Source organism: Myotis lucifugus, unplaced genomic scaffold (genome assembly GCF_000147115.1).
Source record: "Myotis lucifugus unplaced genomic scaffold, Myoluc2.0 scaffold_255, whole genome shotgun sequence".
Lineage (NCBI taxonomy): Eukaryota > Metazoa > Chordata > Mammalia > Chiroptera > Vespertilionidae > Myotis > Myotis lucifugus.
In genome coordinates, this window is record NW_005871303.1 from 1,913,626 (window position 1) to 1,938,023 (window position 24,398).

General features: G+C 37.3%; 1 protein-coding gene across 13 annotated transcripts in view; it reads left to right on the plus strand.

The window, feature by feature from the left end:
- TIAL1 (TIA1 cytotoxic granule associated RNA binding protein like 1) overlaps positions 1-11,529 on the plus strand; it is a 21,468-nt gene extending 9,939 nt beyond the window's left edge. For 2 of the 13 annotated variants that reach the window (XM_006098999.3, XM_006099000.3), the window contains 10 exons: positions 2,805-2,954; positions 3,195-3,249; positions 3,436-3,523; positions 5,348-5,423; positions 6,587-6,695; positions 6,999-7,094; positions 7,208-7,292; positions 7,541-7,664; positions 7,989-8,128; positions 9,380-11,529. In XM_006098999.3, coding sequence (XP_006099061.1) covers positions 2,805-2,954; positions 3,195-3,249; positions 3,436-3,523; positions 5,348-5,423; positions 6,587-6,695; positions 6,999-7,094; positions 7,208-7,292; positions 7,541-7,664; positions 7,989-8,128; positions 9,380-9,506 — 1,050 coding nt within the window. In that variant the 3' untranslated portion in view covers positions 9,507-11,529. Of the gene's footprint in view, positions 1-2,804; positions 2,955-3,192; positions 3,250-3,435; positions 3,524-4,508; positions 4,887-5,347; positions 5,424-6,586; positions 6,696-6,998; positions 7,095-7,207; positions 7,293-7,540; positions 7,665-7,839; positions 7,899-7,988; positions 8,129-9,379 lie in introns of those variants that run through there. The other 11 variants (XM_023762623.1, XM_006099001.3, XM_023762620.1 and 8 more) reach the window with 8 other exon arrangements.
- Positions 11,530-24,398: the final 12,869 nt, after the last annotated feature.

Genomic DNA, 24,398 nt, shown 5'->3' on the forward strand with positions numbered 1-24,398 from the left:
CAGAAAAACCAAGAGAGTATAGTGGAATGTAAAGGAGAATATTTAAAGGCGTGGTTGGGGGGTTGTCCCTTGTTTTGAATTCTGTTCAGAAGTCAAGATGAGGATAGAAAAGGGATCACAGAGCTGGCAGAGAGGTCATTGTGAGTTTAACACAAAGTTTCAGTGCCTTAGTTGGGTTGGAAGCCAATTGGAGTGGGTTTAGAAGAGGATGGGATGTGAAAAGGGAAAGAATCATTAGAAAAATTTTGCAAGACATTTAATAATGATTTGAAGTGTTTTTTTTTAAAAAATATATATATATTTTTAAATATATTTTATTGATTTTTTACAGAGAGGAGGGGAGAGGGATAGAGAGTTAGAAACATCGAGAGAGAAACATCAATCAGCTGCCTCCTGCACACTCCCTACTGGGGATTTGCCTGCAACCAAGGTACATGCCCCTGACCGGAATCGAACCTGGGACCCTTCAGTCCGCAGGCCGACGCTCTATCCACTGAACCAAACCGGTTAGGCTGAAGTGTTTTTTAAAAACCTGCATGTACAGCCATTTGAGGGGTAGAGGGATTTGAAGTGAATTTTCAAAATTTATCCATATTCTACAACTCCCACATTTGAACTTGTAAATAGTAGTAAGACCTAGTATTTCTGTCTTGGCCTTTATGTCATCCCAAAAAAATTGATGACAACAGTCCTGGCCGGGTGGCTCAGTTGGTTGGAGCGTGGTCATCCCATACATCCAAAAGGTTGTGGGTTCAAGTCCTGGTCAGGGCATATACCTAGGTTGCAGGTTCGATCCCAGTTGGGGCGCGTACAGGAGGCAACCGATCTATGTTTTTCTCTCACGTCGTTTCTCTCTTCCTCTCTCGCTAAAATCAATAAAGATTATATCCTTGGTAAGGATTTTTTTAAAATTTGGTGACAATAGTAATTAAGGACACAGTTGATTTTTAGTGTCACTTGCCAGTGGTGTAAGTGGGAAGCTTCCAAAGGGCATGAACTACAACTATAGACCAGTGGTCGCCAACCTTTCGGACCGCACGGACCACCAGTTGGCAACCACGGCTACTGACTGTCTAGGCATTTATTTTTCTTTCATGCATTTCATTTCAGCATATTAAAAATCTTTTCTTACCCTTAGTTTTATGATTTTTTAACTTTAGATAGTTTTATTTTAGAGTTTAGCTTTCCCTGTATACTATAATAAATGTATATTATCTAGTAAAATTTTTTTAACACATCTGACATTTGGGAAGTGGCAGAAATCAGTGGGTCTTATATAAAATGTAGTGTGATGTGAATATATAAACGTGCATGTTTACATATGTTGAATGGGGTCCGGCCTGCTACCGCTTAGATAAACGTGCAGTCAGTGTGCATGAGTAGACGCGTTTACTAAAGTCTTGTTAGAGATCTACCACTGGACTTCTCTATGCTTTGCTACAGTTATCAGTGTTTTCCTTAGAGGCCATAGGGCAGAAAAGGTAGGACTAAAAGGAAAAATTGACTCGTAGTTTTAGCTTATTTACCTTTAAAGTCCTTTCTTTAATGAATGTTACTAGTAAATATTAACTTTCTTAAAGGAGGAATTTAAGATTTGGAGTTTTTCCCCCCATTTTCTTTCTCTGCCTCTTTCATGTGGCTAGGACAGTAGGATTTTGTATGGGAGCCCATAGTTTTCTTGTCAGTATTAATGATCACACTTTTTTTCCCCTCTCAAGGAAATGCCTCTGGTTGCTTCGTCACTATTGTTTTAGACGTCTTATTTTGGATTTTTCTCCTAAAACTTTCCTGGGATGAAAAACAGTGATTGTTGAAAAGATCTTTATTTTATCTGGTATTTTTATCCTTTGTAAGTGCAACTAGAATTCTACATTTTAAATATTTTTTTTAGGGCATTTTACATGGAACAGTGGTGAATGTTTTTAACCTTATGTAAATATATTTATACAGTTGTGTAACTCCAATATAGGCTGCAGGTTTATAAAATTTACTTCTATTTAGGTTGTAAGATGATACAATTAGGTGCACTACTTTCTCATCATCTATAAATACTTATTTGCCAACTACTGTCAAGCATAATGTTGTGGAATATATACAGTAACGATTTTTTATGAGTGTTTTTGTGATATAAAATTGTAGCTTTGTCCTGAAATGTTTATTCAAAGACATTTTTAGAAATTTTTTTCTCAATAATCACTAGTTTATTTTTTTGGTCTTTGATGACCAAATTCAAAAGTTTATAGAATCTCCAATACATTAGAATATTTTGAAAGGGAATTCACTTTAATAGCAAGTTATAAATTTGAACTTTTTCAGTTTTATTCTCATTCCTTTCTTATCTATAAAAGAAGTACATAATCTCGTCTCATATGTAGTACTAACAGGAGTAAAGTTTGTAAAGTTGGTTCATTCCTGTATTTTTTATAGTCATGGGTTACAGTTAGTGAAAGATTCTGATGCATAAATAGAATTCATCCTTTTGAAAATTCTGTTGGGAAAGAAGAGCAGTGGTAAGGAAGTGGTCCTTATCCATCAAATCTGAACTGAGGTTTTGTTTGGTCTAATATAAATTTCTGTTTTATATTTATCATACTTCACTAGAATTCTATATTTTGATTTAATGCTGATAGTCATACTTCTATATTGCTTTGACAGTTCTGTTGGCGTACAACAGAATCCTGAGGTGCAAAGTCAGGTCTAGCTATAACTCTTATTTATAAAGTGTTAGGCTTTCATAAGCTTATGCAATCTCACCTGTACATTCCTAGCTATCAGTAATGTTTTTTCCTGGATTTTCTTCTCAGCAACCCGATAGCAGAAGGGTCAACTCTTCTGTTGGATTTTCTGTTTTGCAGCATACAAGCAATGACCCATATTGCTTTGTGGAATTTTATGAACACAGAGATGCAGCTGCTGCATTAGCTGCTATGAATGGGAGAAAAATTTTGGGAAAGGTAAGATAATAGAATAATGGCACCTAATGAATATATGTGTTTGCATGTCAAATTAGTTTGCATTATTGTGTAGCAAGTTTTTAAAAGAATATTCAGCTCTGCTGAGTGATGGTTTTGCTTTATTCAGCCTAGTGCTTTTACAAAAATTACCCTGCTTGATAAATGACTTAATAAGTGGTAAGTGTTATGCTTTTTAATGATATCTCTAATAATTGTATTAAATATAATCTTTATTTTTAGGAGGTCAAAGTAAACTGGGCAACAACACCAAGTAGCCAGAAAAAAGATACTTCCAGTAAGTACTCCTGCTGCATTTTACTGTGGAAGAGTTCTGAAATTATTCTGGCAGCATTACCAGCTTAAGTAGGGATTTTCCTTCCCTTAGTGTTGCCTATAAAAGGTTTAGTAGCAAAAATAAAAAAAATGAAAGGTTTAGTAGCTGACTTCTTAAGTATTTGATTACCAAATGCTTTGATTTCAGATCACTTCCATGTGTTTGTTGGGGATTTGAGTCCAGAAATTACAACAGAAGATATCAAATCAGCATTTGCCCCCTTTGGTAAAATATCGTAAGTATCATAATCAATACTATACTCAATAGTGATAGGCACAATAGTATATGATTAACTTGTATAAGAATTAAGATTTTCTTTTCCTAGTTAGTGTGATTTTTGTTTTGTTTTTGTTTTTATTAGATGTTGTTGAAAATGTTGTCATTTTAATGTTTTGGGGTCTTGTTTTTATCTAATCCTGTGTATAATGTGTTTAAAATTTTTAAGTGATTGTTTGTTATCTTTGAAACAGATGTTTGGGTGGTAAAAACTATTATAAAGTCCAACTTTTTGTCGAATGTTTTCAATATTTGGTGGTTAAAGATAATGGGTTAAAATAAATGTGATTTATACTGTGTATTAAGCTTTTTATAAGTGGGGGAAAGTAGATAAATCCTGGGGTATATTGTGGTTAGATTGAAAATGTATATGTTTAATTATAATGATAAATGTTATTATAGTATTAAGTTTCAATGTCTGAGCCATAAATTTGGATTAATTGTTTTTTGTTTTGTTAGTGGTGTTTTATTCTGCTAGTTAGGGCCCAAATGTGATTTAATTTTTAACAAAGTTCATGCTCAAATTTCACTATATGTTACTTGATCAAATATATTAGGAAACTAAAAGTGGTTACAATTCTATAAAATGTTTATCATAATTTATCTTTTTGATTAAGATCTATTTGTTTTATGTATTTCCTGTAGATTTAAATGATACGTTTTAGTATTACTTTACAGGAATATGTTTCAACTAAGAACAACAATATTTTTCTGTATACAATTTGTTGTTCTATAGATTTAATTTATTTGAAAGAAATATTTAATTCTTAATTTTCTATTTTGATATTTGCTTTGCTTTTTAATCTCTAAATGTGGTAAGTAGAAAATCAGTATAAAAAATAATACAGGTTGCTGTTTTTCAATCTTTATTTATACCTGAGAGCTGCAGTTTTTCTAAAGTCCAAGTCACAATTAAAAGTAATAGCATTCTGGTTATTTTGCAGAATTGCTCATAAGAATGGACAGGATCTTGAAGGCTAACTGCAAGGAACTGTGCACACTGGAACTCAGTTGTAGATTTTTTTCTCATTTCTATTTATTCTTATTATACATTATTTATATATACATATATCTTAGTATTTACATTTTAACATTCTATATTCAGTGGAGTTCTATATTTCCAATCATTTTAACTTACTCACTAAAATTTCTGTGTAAATTTGTTGTTTTCGTACTGGTGTGCTTAGCATTGTTGTTAGTTTTTTATTCTCCTTTCTTAAATTTCTGAAAATGTCAATTTTTCAAAATTTACAGCTGCCCAAACTCCAAAATGATGATAGAGAATTGACCAAGAAAAATAAAGAAATCTGTTAACAGGCCATGTATGCCTTTTTAATTCCTATTTTTTCCTCTTTTTCAATTTTTTAATATTTCATATATTTTGTATCACTAGGCAGAAAACATTTAACTATTTAGAGATTGCATGGTAAAGTAGTTAGCATTGTTACAGTAATTTATAGAATCAGTAAACCTTAGAGGACACTAGCCAATAGAATATTAGAAAAGGAAACTATTGTTCCTATTAATCTTCAGATTTGAGCATTTAGTTTAGAAAGCACAGGCTATTTGATTAGGTTGCATGTTTATTACATGTTTTTGTCCTACTGCTTTTTTCTAACAGGTAAAGAAGCGTTAGGGAGAGTTCAGGAATGACTGTAGTTAATTAGGGCTAACTGAAATTTTATTTTAAAAAATGCTCACAATACAGTGTGTGTGGTTCCTTTTAGTTTTTATTTTGAGGATGACTCTTACTTCCCTCATTTAGCTGTGCTTCTTTTCACAGGGATGCCCGAGTAGTTAAAGACATGGCAACTGGAAAATCCAAAGGCTATGGTTTTGTATCTTTTTATAACAAACTGGTATGTTCTTTCAATTCAATTTAAATTTAATACAGAATTTAGTCATTAATTAATCTGAAACTTGAATATTTTTAGATGTTAACTACAAACACAGCTTTTATGTAATTTTGTATGTCTTAACAATAGAGTGTAATTAATATTTTTCATAAGCTTAGAAATATATAGCTGGAAAAAGGTAGCCTGATTATAATAAGGAAGAGTAATAAAGTTGTGTTTGTGCATTGGTGAAGGTAAGATGTAACTTAGAAGTAAAGCTAAAGGGTAGGACAAATGAGGTAGTCTCAGAATTTGGGGGGAAGTTAAATTATATTTGGTCTTAATTTTGAAAATCTCAGTTTTAACTTCTAATAATTATTCATACTTTTGTAGTTGGGATATTAAATGAAAATTGAAGCAACTCATCCTGACTTTTGCATGTATTTTTTAAGAAAGAAGTACTAAAATATCTAAGTATTTGCATTAACTATAACATCAGATAATAAAGTGGGCTTTGGCATTAGCATTTTAGAACAGTTTCAGCAACTTAAATTACCTGCATTTATTGAAGCAGTAAGATAAAGGGCAGGAGTCATACATATACTTTCTTTGCTTAGATTCGTTGCAAATTCACATTAATTCTGAGAATCCAAACTCATTTTTTATTGGCAGTCACTTTACAGCATTTTCCAACAATGCAGAAGTCTTCTGCCCTAAATGAGTTTTTAATCTTGTGTTATAGTTACAGTCCATTGCTACTAGAATGTACATTTTCGGGGTTAGGTGATTTAGACCATAACATTCGAGTTTTTACAAATTATTCAGTAAAAGTTATATTACAAATCATCTATAAAATATTAGAAAACAACTTTGTCTTACGGGATTTCTGCCTTATTTTTTAACCAATGGGATTGTGGTCTTTTTCTTGTATATGTGAATTATAAATTTCTCTGATGCTTAAATACTGACCTGGTATTTTGAAATCTATAAATAATAGCTTTTATGAATCACTCAATTTAAATAATTTTCTTAGTATATTAGTCCAGTTTTGTTTAGGATGCTCAGTGAATTAATTTTACTAATAAGATTTATTGGATCCAACATTGACAGCATTTTCTTTCATCTTCTGGGTCTTATATACTACAATTTTCTGTTTGTAATTGCTCTTTCTCTTTTTTTCTCTACAGGATGCAGAAAATGCAATTGTGCACATGGGAGGTCAGTGGCTGGGTGGTCGTCAGATCAGAACCAATTGGGCCACACGTAAACCACCTGCACCTAAAAGCACACAAGAAAGTAAGATACGCCTACTCTATTCACATGATGGGGACTTCACAAAGTCATGGATTAGTATAGTCTTAATTTCTTAAACATTTTATTAGCATTGCAAGACTCATTTCATCTTGAATATAATTGAAAATAATTGGGCTTTGATACACGTATATTTGGAGCTGTGAACCAGCTGATATAGATCAAATCAGAGCGTCAAGAAAAATATTTTCTTTCATTTTTCCCCCAAAATGAGGCATATCTTAATATAATAATCCCTTTTGTAACACTTTATAGCTGTCAACATTTTTGTTTTCTCTGTGCATATAGATAACACTAAGCAGTTAAGATTTGAAGATGTAGTAAACCAGTCAAGTCCAAAAAATTGTACTGTGTACTGTGGAGGAATTGCTTCTGGGTTAACAGGTATTGTGTTTGGTTTTCTAACCCCCTTCTTTCTGGAGCTTCATCACTATTAGTACCACTTTTATGATAAACATGAGCCTTGAATAATCTGTTTGTATGTTTTTGTTTTTCAGATCAGCTTATGAGACAGACATTCTCACCATTTGGACAAATCATGGAAATAAGAGTTTTTCCAGAGAAGGGCTATTCATTTGTCAGGTAAAATTCTACCTGTAATAATATTACTCTTAAATTTGATTTGTTCCTTTCAGTTACATTATTTGATCCCCCCAGGTATCAGAGTTTGTTATGTTAGTATTACTTTGTAATGTAGAACTTCAAACTACCTATATAATGTACTCTAGGATACCAATGCCAAATTGACACTTATAAACTAACAAGTGTGTAAACTAGTACTGTGTACTGTGTTAAGTTCTTTAAAAAAAGTTTTTCTATTTTTCTCTCAGATTTTCAACCCACGAAAGTGCAGCCCATGCCATTGTTTCAGTGAATGGTACTACGATCGAAGGACATGTTGTTAAATGCTATTGGGGTAAAGAATCTCCTGATATGACTAAAAACTTCCAACAGGTAATTCGATTTTTCATAGCACTTTTTAAGGTTTCTATCTTATGTAGCTACATAAACACTTTAGAAACTGAAATTAAAAAATGAAGCATATATCTGCTTTCAATTGATTTTTAATGCTATTTCAAAAGTGATTATTTTGTGGTATTAACTGAATCTTAATACTTTCTTTTCACAGGTGTCACCACCCCAATAAACTTAGACAATGATAAATAACAGAGTCCTATTCACATAAGGGTGCTTAGTTTTTCTCTTCCTTGTCTCCCACTTTCTTCAAATACTGTATTTCTTACTTGTTTCTTAAAACAGTAATTTGCTTTTTCCTAGGTTGACTATAGTCAGTGGGGTCAGTGGAGCCAAGTTTATGGAAACCCACAACAGTATGGACAGTATATGGCAAATGGGTGGCAAGTACCGCCTTATGGAGTATATGGGCAACCATGGAATCAACAAGGATTTGGAGTAGAGTAAGTTTGGGTTTTTCCAGTATAGAAACATATGGTTCTGACAAAAGCAATAAAAAGTATGTTTTTCCTAGGGAGGATCTATTTAAATTAAATATATTGAACTATTAAAAACCTTATGAAAAGGGATTTATGGTGCTAAAAATGTGTTCTTATTACCTAGGTGAAAATGGAGGTTGGGGTAATATTCGGTGTGTCCTACTACCTTTATAAGTAGTGGTAGAATTTGATTTACATTTCTAACTTCTATTTTATCTACTTGTTTATTTTGGTGTGGAAAAGATCTTTGTCTATATGTTCAGAAATGTAATGATTTATACCTGTTGACTTGTGTTTGGGGTTTCAGAGGTTTATCTGACTTAAAAAGTAGCTTGCTTTTTTTCCTTTGTTGATAGAGTGAGCTGGTCCCTTGCACTTTTATCCCCATAGGCCAGCCACCTTTATTTTCATTTGTTCCTCCTTCTTTTTTAAACATGAACTTGTGTTTTTACACAATTTCTTGTAAATTGATATACAGTGTGCAATATACGGTAGGTAGATAGATGATGTGTTGAATCATTTGTCATTTTAAAAAATTATTATCTTTTTCTTGCTTTCAGAGAGAAAAAGAGAGGGAGAGACAGACAGAAGCATCAATGATGAAAGAGAACCATTAATTGATTGGCTGCCTCCTGCCCACCCCCACTGGGGATCAAGCCTGCAACCCAGGCATATGTCCTGACCAGGAATTGAACTGTGATCTCCTGGTTCATAGGTCAACGCTCAACCACTGAGCCACGCCGGCCGGGCCATTTGTCTTTTCTTCAGAGTAGTCATTGTGTTAAGTTGTGGGTATTTTCTTAACAATTTAAGACTAATACTGTGCCCTAGCCGGTTTGGCTCAGTGGATAGAGCACTGGCCTGTGGACTGAAGGGTCCTAGGTTTCGATTCTGGTCAAGGTCATATGCCTGGGTTGTGGGCTCAGTCCCCAGTGGGGGGCATGCAAGAGGCAGCCAATCAATGATTCTCTCTCATCATTGCTGTTTTCTATCTCTCTCCCTTCTCTGAAATCAATAAAAATAAAATTTAAAAAAAGACTAATATTGTAATATGTGTTCCACATATGTGGCCCATGTATCGATTATTTCTTGGCTCTTTGTTGTAGGTTTGTTGATTCCTTGATGTCTATTCTGTGATTTAGCTCTGCTTGGTTTTTGTACAAATGTACAGATGATTTTTCCTTGTGTTTGCTGAAGTGTTTTTTTTCTTCCCAGTCAATCACCTTCTGCTGCTTGGATGGGTGGATTTGGTGCTCAGCCTCCCCAAGGACAAGCTCCTCCTCCTGTAATACCTCCTCCTAACCAAGCTGGATATGGTATGGCAAGTTACCAAACACAGTGAGCTGGGACTCTAAACAAAATTGTAATTCATAATAGCTTCAGTTTCCTGTGACACTCTGAAGACATGGAAGTAGACATCGGAAAATGGAAATATTTATTTTAAAAATTGAAATGTTTGGAACCTTTAGCACAGCTTTGCTTTGGTGAAGGACACATGTCTTCTAGTTCTGCCTTTTTAAGTTTTTGTTCATGATGGATATGAACATGATTTTTCTTTGTGTACAAAAACTAAAATAAAGTCAATAAAGACAATTCTGACTACAAATTTTATAGGAGAAATGGGTAATACATTTTGATTACTAGATACTATTCCATTTTTATCTTGCTATTCAGTATTTTAACTCACTGTTTTTAAAAGAGCAAAAAAAAAAAAAAAAAGGGAGGACCGTGAAAAACTGGGAATCACATATAAGTTCATCCTGAATCTTGACATTTCCTTCCCCTACTCTGAGGTGGACCACATTCGAAGTCAGCAGAAAAAAGTGTGATATTGAGAAGAAATGCATGGTTTTGGAGTTGCTTTGGAGGAAATACTTACTTTATGCTTAAAGAAACCTGAAGCCAGACTGATAAAGAAATTTTGCAACTTAAATAAGGAACAGCATTGTCTGAGTTACTTGGTGATCCACATTAAGACATATTTTTAAGACTTTAAAAAGTGTTATTAAAACTGTAGTAAATTACATTTCACTTTTGGGGGGAAATTCCAAGTATGGTGTTTGTATTAAAGTCAGACAGTCATACTTGTGCTTTTACATGAAGTTTAAATGATATACATTGTAAATATTAACTACAGTGTTTAAAAAGCATGCTTCAACATAGAAGTAGCAATGTAATTATTTGAAGTAACAACAGTCCACTGCATTGAATGCAATGGATTGATAAGAATGTTTAAGACTGACATTTCCAAGGTTGGCTACTATGTAAAATTAAAATTATACAAATTACTATACAGAAAAAGCCTTAATTTTAATTTCATATAAATCTTTGATGCAGAAATACATTTTAAAATGTCACTGCAGATTAGACTTTTTTCTTCGCTTTTTTTCCCCTTTGCTTTACATCACTTGGTGTGTAAACACCTTGATTAAAACCTTGTAAACTGTATCAAGGTTCCTATAAATTGTATAATACAAGTGTTTTTTAAAAAATATTTGGGTGTTTCTTAAATTAGATATATTTTGCCCAATAATTTTTTAAACATATCTAGACAGTTCAGTGTACCAATTTATAATTGGCTGTTCGCTTTAACTAGTACACAGTTGTGACTTTTATTTTTGGTTAATTTGTTTTCCTGTGTGGGTAGTGTGCATGGGATGACAAGCCTGAACAGAGGCTGGGCTGTGTGAGTGCAGTTTGTAAATGAATTAGCAGGTGGAGAGAATGAGGTTTGTTTCTGAGATATTTTTCAGGCTATGTGGATAAAATCTGCCTTGAACTTTTATCGTAACAGGAATGTAAAAGGGATAAAATCCCATGTATTTGAATTTTGACAGCTAGGGGGTGCAAATGTTTAGGCAATATATTTGAAATGTTTTGAGGCCTGGACACCAAAATGAGAAAACCCTTTATAGTTTAGTAAGTTGTAGCTAATATCCACAGATTATTATTGAAACTTTTGAAATCTTACAATTAGATTTGAAATAATGATGGTTTTATAAATGGGTAACCACAATAATTTTGGTATTATTTCCCTCCCCCCCCCCCCCCCCCCCCAATTTAGAAATATAGCTAATTGTTACTATACCTGAAAATTCAGAGTCTGAAGTTTCATCTTTGGGCCAATTTTATATGACACTTTAGTTTTAACCTCAGTAGTAGTCATCTGTTATATTCTTCTATTACAAAATTTACCCTTATTTCTTTTGTTCATGGTGTCTTTGGGGGATGTTATGGAGAAGTTATTTTACACTTTATAAGGAGAACACTCAAATTATATCAATTATGCCTCCTAGTAAAACATTTCTTGAATATATGTGAAACTTGAACAATTAAAGACTTAAAAATATATGGATAAAAGCCTATTAAATTCTCAGTTTGCCTTTTTTGGTCTGCCAGTAAATCAATTAGCTTATTGCGATAACAGCTAAAATATAGCTGCAGTATTTCCTAGTTGTATATTCTATGAATTAATAAAATTATAAGGACTAATTATATTGCCATAGTAAACATATGACTGAAGTGTCCTTTGTCTTAATCAGAAAGAGAACAAGATTTCATAATCAGTTTAGTTAGTGGAAGTTATTTCATAGTAACTTGTTTTTTAAGTATCCAAACAAAATGCACAATCTTAGACTAAAACTGTCAAGCTAACACCGACCATAACAAAGTGAATTCAGTGCTATTTTGATCCAATTTAAGCCCAAGAATCGTTGCCTTTTCCATGTTCATTAGAAACAGCAGAGATTCTTTGGCATGCAATAAATGTTTCTTATTTTGTAATTATTTTGAGATTGATTTTGGTGATGTGATTTTGACTGCCATCTTTGCTCTAATCCCTGCTAGTATTTCCCCCATGGCATTCCCACTTGATTTTTATGTCTGTTGGCAGTAGCAGGCTAAAATGACTGGCCAACTTAAGCCAAAGCTGTAAACCACAGTTGAAGTAAGTCTTTCAATAAAGACTACACTCTATGATAAGTGGCCTTTTCTTGTTGTTTATTATATAATCCAGGTTGCCATGAAATAAGCAATTTTACTGTAATTTGTTAGTAAAGTATGTGGAATATACATACATTCCAGACCTGTTTCTGTGTTCTATGTAAGTGTTAAAAGCCCATTAGCTTTGTTGAATTAAATCTTAATTTCTGGATATGGAGGACTAGAAATTTGCATCCTTCTAAAAATGTATGCTCTGTTAAAGTCTCATTAATTTAGAGTCCACAAATGATGGAAACCATTATTTTATCATGTCTAGGTAGAACTTTGGTGGTGAGTAAAAATTGCATTAGACAAAAACTAAGAATTTAGTAAATTAGACACTTTTTAGCTAGTATGCCCAACTTAAATCTTACCTCCTGAAAATCAGCATTTGGGCTTCCACACATATTAAATATTGAATTTGCATTTTTAGTATGCATTGAAAGATGAACAATACTTTTACTAGTTTATGTAAGCCTTAAGTGGTCTAAATGAGCAGGTTTCTGCTATTGTATAGTAATAAAATGTCCTCAATTGTGTTTAAACAGGTTAATGTGAATTAGAGTGCCATCTATGCTATTTTTAAACAAGGAAATAAAGTGGATAATTATGACTTTTAAGAACTGTATTATTCCCAATTATAGTTAGCGTGGTATTTAAATGCTATATTAATATGTAATATGGACTACTTAAATTGGGTCTGTTTTGAAACTTATGTGATAGGCTAGAAACTAATTCACAAGGTACTTTGTGTAAATATTTCTTAGGGGCAAAAATGACTTGGTTTTAGAACTGACTAAATGTGAAGGAAGTTTGATTTATATACAGGAAATGGGGAACTATATATTGGATTTTTAAAAATCTAAGGCAAAGAAAGGGAAGGGCACTAATAGTAGTTGACCCTTTTGTCAACTTAGGCTTTTGTTTGAGGGGGGAGAGAGGTTATCCACATAATATTCATAGTTTGGTTTTTAAACAAGAATGTCAACTAGAGTGACAGCTGATTAAAGGTGTGACTATAATGAATGATTTTCTTAATGTACCAAATCAGTTGTAATACATAAGCTACATTTTTAAACTTTTCCAAATTGCTGCATTAAAAAAAAAGTTTATATATTACTTTATAAAGTAGTTGCCTTTACCTTAGTTTCTTTTTTTAAAAAGATTTTTTAAATTGATTTTTAGAGAGAGAGGGAGGGACAGAGAGAGAAACATTGATAGAGCAGAACATCGGTCCGCTGCCTCCTCTACACCCCCACTGGGGATCAAGCCTGCAACCCAGGCACGTGCTCTGACCGGAAATCAACCAGGTGCACGGATGACACCCAAGCCACACTGGCCAGGGCTGCTGCATTTTTTGAAATTTGACTAACTCTGAGATGTTCCTGTGGAAAAGTGATCCATATCTTGAAGTCAGCTTGGAAAGTTTACCAAACATGAATAAAATGGAAGTGTGTTGAATAGCTGGTGAAGGAAAGCCAGAATGATTGCATGTTGCAAAGTCATCTTTCTGTGCACATGGTTTTGCAGCTGGGTTTAGCTTTCCTGTGTTTTGACTCCGCTTCATTCTTGTGAACTGACAAGAGTTTGCAGAGAGCCTGGTTGTCAGGTGGTACTGTAGAATTGCATTTTTGAGGTAAACCAGACTTTGCTGTATACCATACTTGCCTGCCCAACTATGATTTTTTTGGTTGGTTTGTTTCCTGTTCCTACACCTTTTTTCCAAAAGAATGGTTTATCAATGAAGAGAAGTCTAACACCTTCTGGGTAAAATGTAGCCATATCCAACTGTGTCTGTTCTGAGAACTGATACTAACATTGTATAAATTTCAGATTTTTAGTCATGTTACTGGTTGAATTATGAGTTGGGACTATTCAAGTCATGAGTTTAATATGATTACCTTTGCTCATAAAAGTAAATTTAAAAGTCTTAACATAGCTAAACAAAATTGAGAATGCCCATTTAATAAATTTTAGTTTGCTTCTTTTTGAAAAGGACTAAACTTGCAAAAACATTTTTAGCTAGTTTACCCTAGCTGGGTTATATGTTAGCATATGGCCCATCTCCTTCTGGGGAGAAGTCCTTGATTCCGAAGAGTGTTAAGATGGGAATAGACAATCCTGGGCAGGTGAAGTGAACCATGCATGAATATCAGGGCTTGGATATTGATATTTAATATATTAGTTTAAGACCACACACATTTTATCAAGACGACTAGGAGACTTCCCATGTTATTGAAAATAAAATATTACCAACATTTTTGTCTTACAGGCCCTGATCATTTTTATTTAATTTCCTTAAGGTGTGTTTTTATTAGTGTATCTACTTGTGTATTAGAATGTTGGGCAACTGCTGCTGTTTTAAAATACTGCCTTTGAGCATTTTCAGTAAAATACTGGGATAGGGATATTGGTCAAAATCCACATTTAGTTTATTAAAACCAAGCACCTATTTTTAAAAATGGATGATCGTTCCCAGGTTGCTTTGCTACTTTTATGTCTTTGGCTATGTCAGTCTCTGGTCGAATGTAAACTCCATGGGGGCAGGGACTCTCTCTATATATTGATTTTTTTACAGAGAGGAAGGGAGACGGTTAGAGAGTTAGAAACATCAATGAGAGAGAAACATCGATCAGCTGCTTCCTGCACACCCCCTACTGGGGATGTGCCCGCAACCAAGGTACATGCCCTTGACCGGAATTGAACCTGGGACCCTTGAGTCTGCAGGCCAACGCTCTATCCACTGAGCCAAACCGGTTAGGGCCAGGGACTTATTTTTGATAACTATACAAACCCCAGGACTTACATGAACAGTACTTGGCACAGGTAGCTGTTCAGTAAATGCTGAGTGCATGAATGTAATTGAGGAAGTAAAGGTAAACATGTAGTCCCCCTTGGAAAACAAGATCACCACTTGGTGTTCTACTTGAGTAGAACTTGATCGGAGTTAACTGGGTGCTTGTTAAAATGTAGATTCTGAGGCTGCACAGTTGTGGTTGAAGGTAATCTGAAATCTCATTAGCAGGGGTTCCTTTTTTCCTCTTCTCATTCTTGTCGGGAAGAAAATCCTGTTGATCATGGTCACACATTTTCCAGAAAAACTAGTTTTTGGAGTTCATGACCTGTGATCGCTACTCCATATAGTTTGTCAAGCATCTTTCAAAGGGGATGGGAATACACTCCTAATGGTGATGTATCTGGGCGCACCACGTGGGAACGTAGCTCCCCCTGCATAGCACTCTCCATGGTGCTGGCTAGTTTGGGGAGGGTTATTTTTTAGGAAGAGGGGCTACCAGCAAGGCAGAACTGGGTTCCTGGACAGGCAGCATTTGAGTATAGCAGAACTAGGAACTAGCCATGGGACGTGACAGTTAAGATTCTTGAAGTGGCATTTATACTTCTAGCACATAGACATCTTAGGTCTGTGTGCTTCAGCATCTTTGCTAACTGGTTAGAAGGAAATTTCTTGTTTAAGTGAGAATCAGAACAGAAGGACATTTCCTACTTAAGTGACAGTAAGACAACTTATAAAAAGACTTGTAGCAGCAGATAATTTGAACTGTTGATCTTCCAAGGTATGGTATATATATATATTGGTAATAAAGGTTAACCTTTATTTTTATTATTAGTGACAGAAAAAGGCAAAGGCCAATGATGATGACTGTTAATTTGTTTGGGCTGCCATAACAAAATGCCACAGACTGGGCGGCTTAGACACTTCCCCAAAGTGGACGACAGGTGACCCAGAGACCCATGAAAAAATGCTCAGAGTCACTCACTGATCACAGAGAGATGCAAATTAAAACGACAATGAGGTACCACTTCACACTTGTCAGAATGGCTATCATCAAATCAATAAACGACAAGTGTTGGTGAGGATGTGGAGAAAAGGGAATCCAGTACACTGCTGGTGGGAATGCAGACTGGTGCAGTCATTATGGAAAACAGCCTTTATGGAGCCCAGCCGATGTAGTTCAGTGGTTGAGCATTAACCCAGGAACCAAGAGGTCACAGGTTCGATTCCCGGTCAGAGCACATGCCTGGGTTGCAGGCTCAACCCCCAGTAGGGGGCAGCCGATGGATGATGTTTCTCATCGATGTTTCTATCTCTCTATCCCTCTCTTTTCCTCTCTAAAAATTAACAAAAACATATTTTAAAAAAAAAACAGTATGGAGTTTCCTTAAAAAATTAAATATGGAACTGCTTTTTGACCCAGTGATCCCTGGGTCAAACATCTAAACAGAAATAGAAATATATCCTAAGAAACTGGAAACACCAATCAGAAAGAATGTATGCACCCCTATGCTCATGGCAGCACACTTTACAATAGCTAAGATCTGGAAACAGCCCAAGTGCCCATCAGTAGATAGATGGATAGAAAAACTGTGGTACATTTATACCATGGAATGCTATGCAGCAGTAAAAAAGAAGGGTCTCTTACCCTGTGACACAGCATGGAGAGACCTAGAGAGTATTATGCTAAGCGAAATAAGCCAGTCAGAGAAAGACAAGTATCACATGATCTCACTCATATGTGGAATCTAATGAACAAAATAAACTGATGAACAAAACAGATCCAGAGACACAGAAGCATAGAACAGACTGCAGAATCTTAGAGGGAAGGCAGGCAAGGGTGGGTGGATGGGTGGGAAGAGATGAACCAAAGAATTTATATGCATATATATATGCATAACCCATGGGCACAGTCAATAGGGTGGTGAAGGCCTGTGGTGGGGGGTGGGGTGAGCTACAAGGGGACAAAGGGGGGAAAAGAGACATTTGTACTACTTTCAACAATAAAGATTTAATTTTTTAAAAATGGCTGCCTTCTCACCACATCCTCAGTCTCCTCCTCTGTGCATGCACAACCCTGTGTCCCTCATCTGGCATTTTTCATCTAAAGCAGTGGTTCTCAACCTTCCTAATGCCGTGACCCTTTAATACAGTTCCTCATGTTGTGGTGACCCCCAACCATAAAATTATTTTCGTTGCTACTTCATAACTGTAATTTTGCTACTGTTATGAATCGTAATGTAAATATCTGATATGCAGGATGTATTTTCATTGTTACAAATTGAACATAATTAAAGCATAGTGACTAATCACAAAAATAATATGTAATTATATATTCAATATGTGTTTTCTGATGGTCTTAGGCGACCCCTGTGAAAGGGTCGTTCGACTCCCAAAGGGGTAGCGACCCACAGGTTGAGAACCGCTGATCTAAAGGCATACAAATATTAGACATGAAGAAAGGAGGCAGATCAGCAGCACTAGGAGAGTCTACATGCCTGCGAAATGTAGCAGGTTACAGCCTTTGCTCCTCCACGGTCACATATCCAGTTAGCCTATGAAGTTAAGAATAGTATGTCTGCACTTGGAGAATTTACTGCTGTTTATGTTAAGGGTGAAAAAACTTTCTGATGACCCTGACTGACAAAGGTTGAGGGTAGTGGTGGCTGAGAACATCTGGAAAGACTGAGGTTGAAGACAGTGCCTGGCAACAGATTTTACCTGTATCTATAAATCCCTTCAAAATATGGCCTGGATCCAAAAGAGCCCTTGATAGCCTATTACGCAGATGTGTGGGACTGATGTTACTAAGGGAAGTCTCTTGGCATTTATGTCTGGAAGCATATAACAGGAAGTACTGTTAATGGATCCTCCTGTCTTCATCAACAGAGATCATCTGATGGTCCTGATAACCAGAAATTCCTCTTTAGGGAAACATCTTCGGGCTTCAAGCTTTGGATCTGACAATGGCCAGGTCTCTGGAATTAATGCCTACTCCTGAGAGATGTAAGTTGTACAGACTGTCTGTCTCTCAAATGCATTTGTCCAGCTGCTGTGCCAACAATCTTCACGGCTCTTCAGCTTGCTTGCAAACTCATTTAAATGTGTATATGTATATTTGCATACACATGCAGGCACATGCATTTATTTATATGTGTATACACACATTTTTTACTACAAGTATCTTCAAAATCTGAGTTATGGCTTTGTATATTATTTTAGCTTTTTTATTCTTTGACAGTATAAAACTTTGCATGTAATATTCCTTTAACATCTGATAAAAATATCAAACTTGTGAGCTGAGCCAAAGTACATTTTCTGAGAATTTGGTCAATGTATATCTAGGAAATAGAGACTTAGGAAAGTCTCCATCTGGCTAAAATTCAAGCAAGAATGAAATGCTTTCAAGTCCCTGCATTTTTGTCAGATGATTTTTTAAAAATATGTTTACTACCTTTTTTTCCCACATATTTTCTACAACCACATGTAAAAATAGGTACAAAATAGCTTTTAGGTGCGATTTGATGGCTGAGTAGAAGGTAGTTGGAAATCAGAAATGGGAACATTTTAGTAAATGATCTCTCTTTTCAAGATTGCTTTCTATTTCTGTTGGGTTTTATGATTTTAAAAAGCATTTTAGAGTTTTAGAGGTTAGTTCATAAGCATCGATGAATAACCAGAAGACTTTTAATAAAAATCATTAAAATTTTATCATTTTAAATATCAATTAAATACCTAATTTAAATTTTTAATTGAATTCTGTCTTATACAGGTGATCAGTTCACAAAATATCTATTGTTTTTATTAAGCAGTGATGAAAATTTGTAAGTATTATATGATGGTCATAAGTTTTAGTGACGTAACCTATTGCTTTTATAAAGTGAATCTTTTAATCATGCCTATTTTTATATTTAAAAAATGTGAAATGTGTGCTTGTCTTAAAAAGTAGTCATCTGTAATCCTCCTCCCAAATGCTGACTCTTTTGAAGTGATTTTTGGGTGTGGTTTCTAAGCCACACCAGTGAAGGCCCAGCTGTTTTAGAGCTGTGTCTCAAATCCGCCCCCACCAGCATTTCACCCTGTACCTATCACCCACCTCATTCTGCCAAGAGGTTTTGGCAGTTTCCAAAAACCAGTTAGGTCCACAACATGGTTCACTCTTAGAAATATCCAAGAGACTATGACATTCCACTTTTTCGCTATTACCAATAATGCCATGAACATTTGTGCAGATGTTTTAGCATGGACATTCGTTTTTGCTTCTCTTGGGTACATATGGAGAAGTGGAATTTCTGAATTATATGGTAATTTAATGTTTAACTTTCTGAGGAACTGCCCAACTGTTTCCAAAGGGGCAGCACCATTTTACATTCTCAACTCACAGGTGATTTCACAAAGAGCCTTATCCAGGTATAATGGGCAGTGAACTGCACATATATAAAGTATACGATTGAAGCTTTGACCTATGTATACACCTGTGAGACTGCCACCGCAATCAAGATTAATGAACACATCCATCACCCCAAAACTTTCCTCAAGCCCCTCTGAGACTCATCTTTCCCACCCCACCACACACCCCTGACCCCTACTATCCCCAAGCGATGACTTTTACTTTCTGTCTTTTTTGGTTTAGTTTGCCTTTCTAGAATTTTACACAAATGGAATCATACGGTATGTATCCTTTTTTGTATGGCATTTCCCCCACTGAGCGTCATTATTTTTAGATTTTTCCATATTGTTAAATATATCAATAATACATTATTCTCTTAAATTGGTGGTGTTGTGCCACAATTTGCTTCTCCATTCAACTGGGTTGTTTCCAGTTTGGGGATGTCACAAATAAAGACGCTATGAGCATTCATGTACAAGTCTTTGTATAGGCCTTTGCTTTCATTTTTCTTGGGTAAATACCTAGACGTGGAATGTTTGGGTTATATGGTAGGTATATGCGTGACTTCTAAAGAAACTCCCAAACTGCTTTCCAAAGTGGTTGTACCATTTTCTACTCCCACTGGCAGTGTGCTCTCGGTACGTTTCTTGGATATTGTCTACGTTTTGAGATTTCATGCTGTGTGTAGGTCTGTCACTGTGCCCACTGAGGGAGCTCTTTCAATCTGGAGATCTGCTCCTCCATCTGGGCCATTTTCTTGAGTTATATCTGTGGTTTCCTCGCCACTGTTTTCTCTGTAACGTCTTTCTGGAACTCCTATTACTTGGACTGAATCTCTATTTTTTTCTCTCTCCTATTTTACATTTCTAATATTCAGAAGACTTTCTTGACTTTTTCTTCCGACCCCCTTTTTGATATGTTTTGTTCCTACTTTATTTTCATATTCCAAGCTATGTTTCTTGTTTTATGGATGGGATAGCTACTCTCTCTCTTTAAGATAATTATAGTTTTTAAAAAGATTTATTCTCTCTCGTCTTTCCCCTGAATTTTGACCTTAGGTTTGTCGGGATCTCTCATGTTGGAGGCATTCCTGAAATGCCTGTGATCCTTGCATACCTCTCATATTTGAGAGGGAGGCATCAAAAGGTCTCAAAGCTGGAGGTGTGTGAAAGGGGTCCGTGGACAGTGTATGTCTCTATGAGTAGGTAGGGGTGCTAACTTGGGGGAACTCTGAATGTTACCTATTGTGTTTGGTTTTAATTATGTAATTGGAGGAGATGCTAAAATTTTCCAGGACAGCTGGCTGCTGGCCTTCTGAGCACAGGGAGGGGAAGAGGTTTCACCATTCCAGACGCAGACTCTCACTGCACTGTCCGCAGATAGCCCAGCTCAGCCAGTGGTCCCTAATCCACAACCTCTGTGCCTCCACATTTCCCACGCTAATTTCTGGCTTCCTGGGGGCGGTGGGAGGGCCTTGCCTCCAGCCTCTTGTCATTGCCCTGTGAAGGTGAGCTGGCCTCTTCTCCCCAGCCCCCAGCCCCTAGCCGCCTGCATTTGGGCTGCAGCTCCTTCCTCTGATTAAGTCAGTTTGTGCTTTGCCGTCTGCTCTCAGCGTGGCTGAAACCTCTCTTCCATTATTGCCGCCTTTTCCATACCCCTTGTCCTGGTGGTTTTGTACCTCAGTATAAAAATAACCTTGATTTCAATGTCTTTTCGGTCACCTTAGTGTCGTTGCAGGAGAGAGGGGATATTCTCTTGATCATCAACGTTTTTGTTGAGTGTTTACGGTGTGACAGGCACTCTTCAAGGTGCTGGTTCAGGAGGGAAGGAGGTTCCCTCACAGAACTGACGCCCCAGGTGGGAGTCACTGTGACCCTGCATGAGCAGTCCAGTGGGGGTGGGGCTGGAAGTCAGACCAGAGGGAGTTTAGGAGCGTGGGAAGAGGGAAAGGGGAGACAGTGAGAGGGGACAACTCATTCGAGGCAACTTTGCTGAAAGTGCTTGGTGAAATAGGGCAAGAGAAAAGTCTTTCTAAAAATTTTACTGATTGATTGATTTGAGAGAGAGGAAGGAAGCAAGCGATAGAGAGAAACTTGTTCCACTTATCTATACATTCATTGGTTGATTCTTATATGTGCCCTGACCAGAGATCAAACCCACAACCTTGGCATATCAGGATGATGCTCCAACCAACTGAACTACCAGGCCAGGGCCAGAGCTTTGTTTTTGTTTGAGATTGGATACATACAAGCATGACCGCATGCTGACAGAATGAATCTGCCTTGCTTAGCACGAATCCCAATATAATCTAAAAGTACATAAAGGTCTCCCTTTTGGGGTGTATCTTCACGATGCAGCATGGCACAGGACAGAGTGCTATACCAGGAAGACCACCTGCCAACCAGCCAGGAAACCGAGCAGCAGGTCCTGGCCTGTCGTAGCTAAAGCTTTCTGGGCCTCCGGTTCCTCACCTGCAGCATAACAGGCTGACCTCGCAAGATCCCTGCGCTGGGATGTGGCCTGAATGTGTGACTTGCAATGCAAGGGAGATCAAAGGTGGGAAAAGCAGTCCTCTTCTTGCCTTTTCCATGAGAAATTCAGAGTTTAAAGAAAGCAAAACTGATGTAGAAACGAGAGCTTAAACATTTATAGATTAAACCCAGCAGAGATTTTGACCAGTTTCCAACTACCGAATCCCCTTCTCCTGATTTAAAGGTATATATAACTGCAGAAATGTTGCCAAACAGGAAAATATAATGAAAATTAAACTCACCTATTATCCCATCATCTAGAGATAAAAATACAGGCATACCTCCTCTGAGATACTGTAGACTGGGCTCCAGACCACTGCAATAAAGTGAGTATTGCAATAAAGTGAGTCATAATCTTTTTGCTGGTAAGAGGGTCTTGCCTTCAATTTATAAAAAAACACAACTTCTGTGAGGCACCATAAAGCAAAGCATAATAAAATGTATGCCTGTATTAGTAACAATTGGCATAGTTTTCGACTCTATTTTCTCCTCTCCATGAGGGAAAAATTTCTCTATATTTGTATCCTGCTTTTTTCCAATGGAAGCTTCATCATAAGCATTTCCTACATCACCAAACATTCTTTACACAGTTTTTACAGCTGTTCAATATTCCATCACAGGGATACACTACTGTAACTTCGTCATTCCAGTAATGGGCATTCATAGCTACCATAAATACACTGATAGAAGAAGTGTTGCGATGTTCAACTTTGCACATCAATCTTTGCATCCCTTATTCTCTCCTTGGCATAAGTGACCATTTGTAGAATTTTATTCACTGGGTATGAACATTTTGAAGGCTCTTACATATGTTAGTTACCAAATGCGCATCTTGACACACCAGCCTCTCTTGCCTTCCAGAGAAGTCCTAACAGTTTACTTGCCTCTCTTCATTCTGCTTGGCAACCGCATCACTATCACTAACCCTGCCAACTTTCTATAGTTTCTTTTAAAAAAATGTCACTTTTTACTGCATATAGGCTAAAGTTTATTGTCTGTTAAAACAACATTGGGGGGGTGTAATTAAGATGGGAGTAAATTTTTGTGTGCCTACATGTGCTGGGCACTGTGCCACAGGCTCTCTTGTTTATTGCTTGTGAATGCCACACCCTTAGAATGTAGGCGGCAACCTTTCCTTGTCCAATCCCATGAGGCTGTGGTAAGGGACACATAGCTGGTCTGCTATATGGCCAGGATGGGTACCCAGATCGCTTGACTCAAATACAATTTACTTACCTATTCTACTATACCTCACCTGCCTCAAATGGCCTAGAATATTCTTTATAAGATACTTTAAAATATACTTTAAGAGACTGTAGTATGATTTGCACATTACCAATATTTTAAAGTTTCTGACGAATAAAAAATATTAAACTATAATCAATCAATAATTTTCTCTGAAATTCTGCTTTACCAAAAGACATCTTGGTCTCTTGCCCCATGCTTGGTCTGAATGAAGGCTGTTCAACCAAAGGGGAGAACAGTAGGGATAGGAGGGGGCCAAAGTACCATGTTCTCTTTTCCCCCTGACGGACTGCCAGTGTTCGTGAAGGGCTGAGAGACTCTACAGAAAGGGGGTGATGCCGCTCGGATGGCAGGCATGGTCAGCCCACATGCAAACCACAGGCGGAGCTGAGTCATGTGCTGCGAGTGTGTTTTCTTCTGGCTCTAGGGGCGGGGAGGCTCTGCACTTGTCTTCTATCCACTGCACCTGGAGGGCTGGCTCTTAGATCTTTACACACAAAACAAGACTCTCCAGCAATTTCAGGACAGTCTTTTCGGTCCTGAAGCAGTTTAAAGCAGGGGTCTTTGTTTTTGTACTTACTGATAGACTCACAGGACAGCAAGAGTGATCTGAAGCTGTTCTGTTTTCACTTTATTTCAGAAAGTCCTGGCCACCTTCTGAGCTCAGGAGGCTTTCACAAGCCTGTCCTGGGCCGCACCAGGGTTTTTTTGTTTGTTTGTGTGTGTGTGTGTGTGTGTGTGTGTGTTTTCAGGATGGCAGGGGGTTAGGGTCACTTGTCATTTCGCTGCACAGATTCCTCTGCCATTGCTGTGAGGATGCGGGGCTGACCGCGTCTGGATCCAGGGCTGGCCCAGAGTTTAAAAGTCTGACTCTTACAACAGGGGAGACCGCTGCCTGCGGTTGAAGTGTCACTGCTCGGTTCCATGACCACGGAGTGGAAGCTTCGTACCCCTGTCCGCCAGCCACACACACACAGGGGACGTTTCTAAAATCCAGCTCCCGGCCGGTCCCATCCCGCTCCCGCCGACACTCACTCTTTCCTGGTCTCCGGCTGAGCCGCAGGCCGCGCCGGACGCAGCGGGAAAGCGCCGGGGAGATGCGGGAGCGGGCGGAACCCCGCAGGGACCCCTGCCCCGGCCACGAAGCCCCAGCGACCCCGGAGCCCGCAGGGGCACGAGGCTCGGAGTGGCTCGCCGGCCCGTTCGGCCCCGCACGTCGCCAGCCCGGCCGCGCGCGCCGACCTCGCTGGACCGTGGGCGTGGGCGGGGGCGCGCGGACGGGGCGGGGCAGGG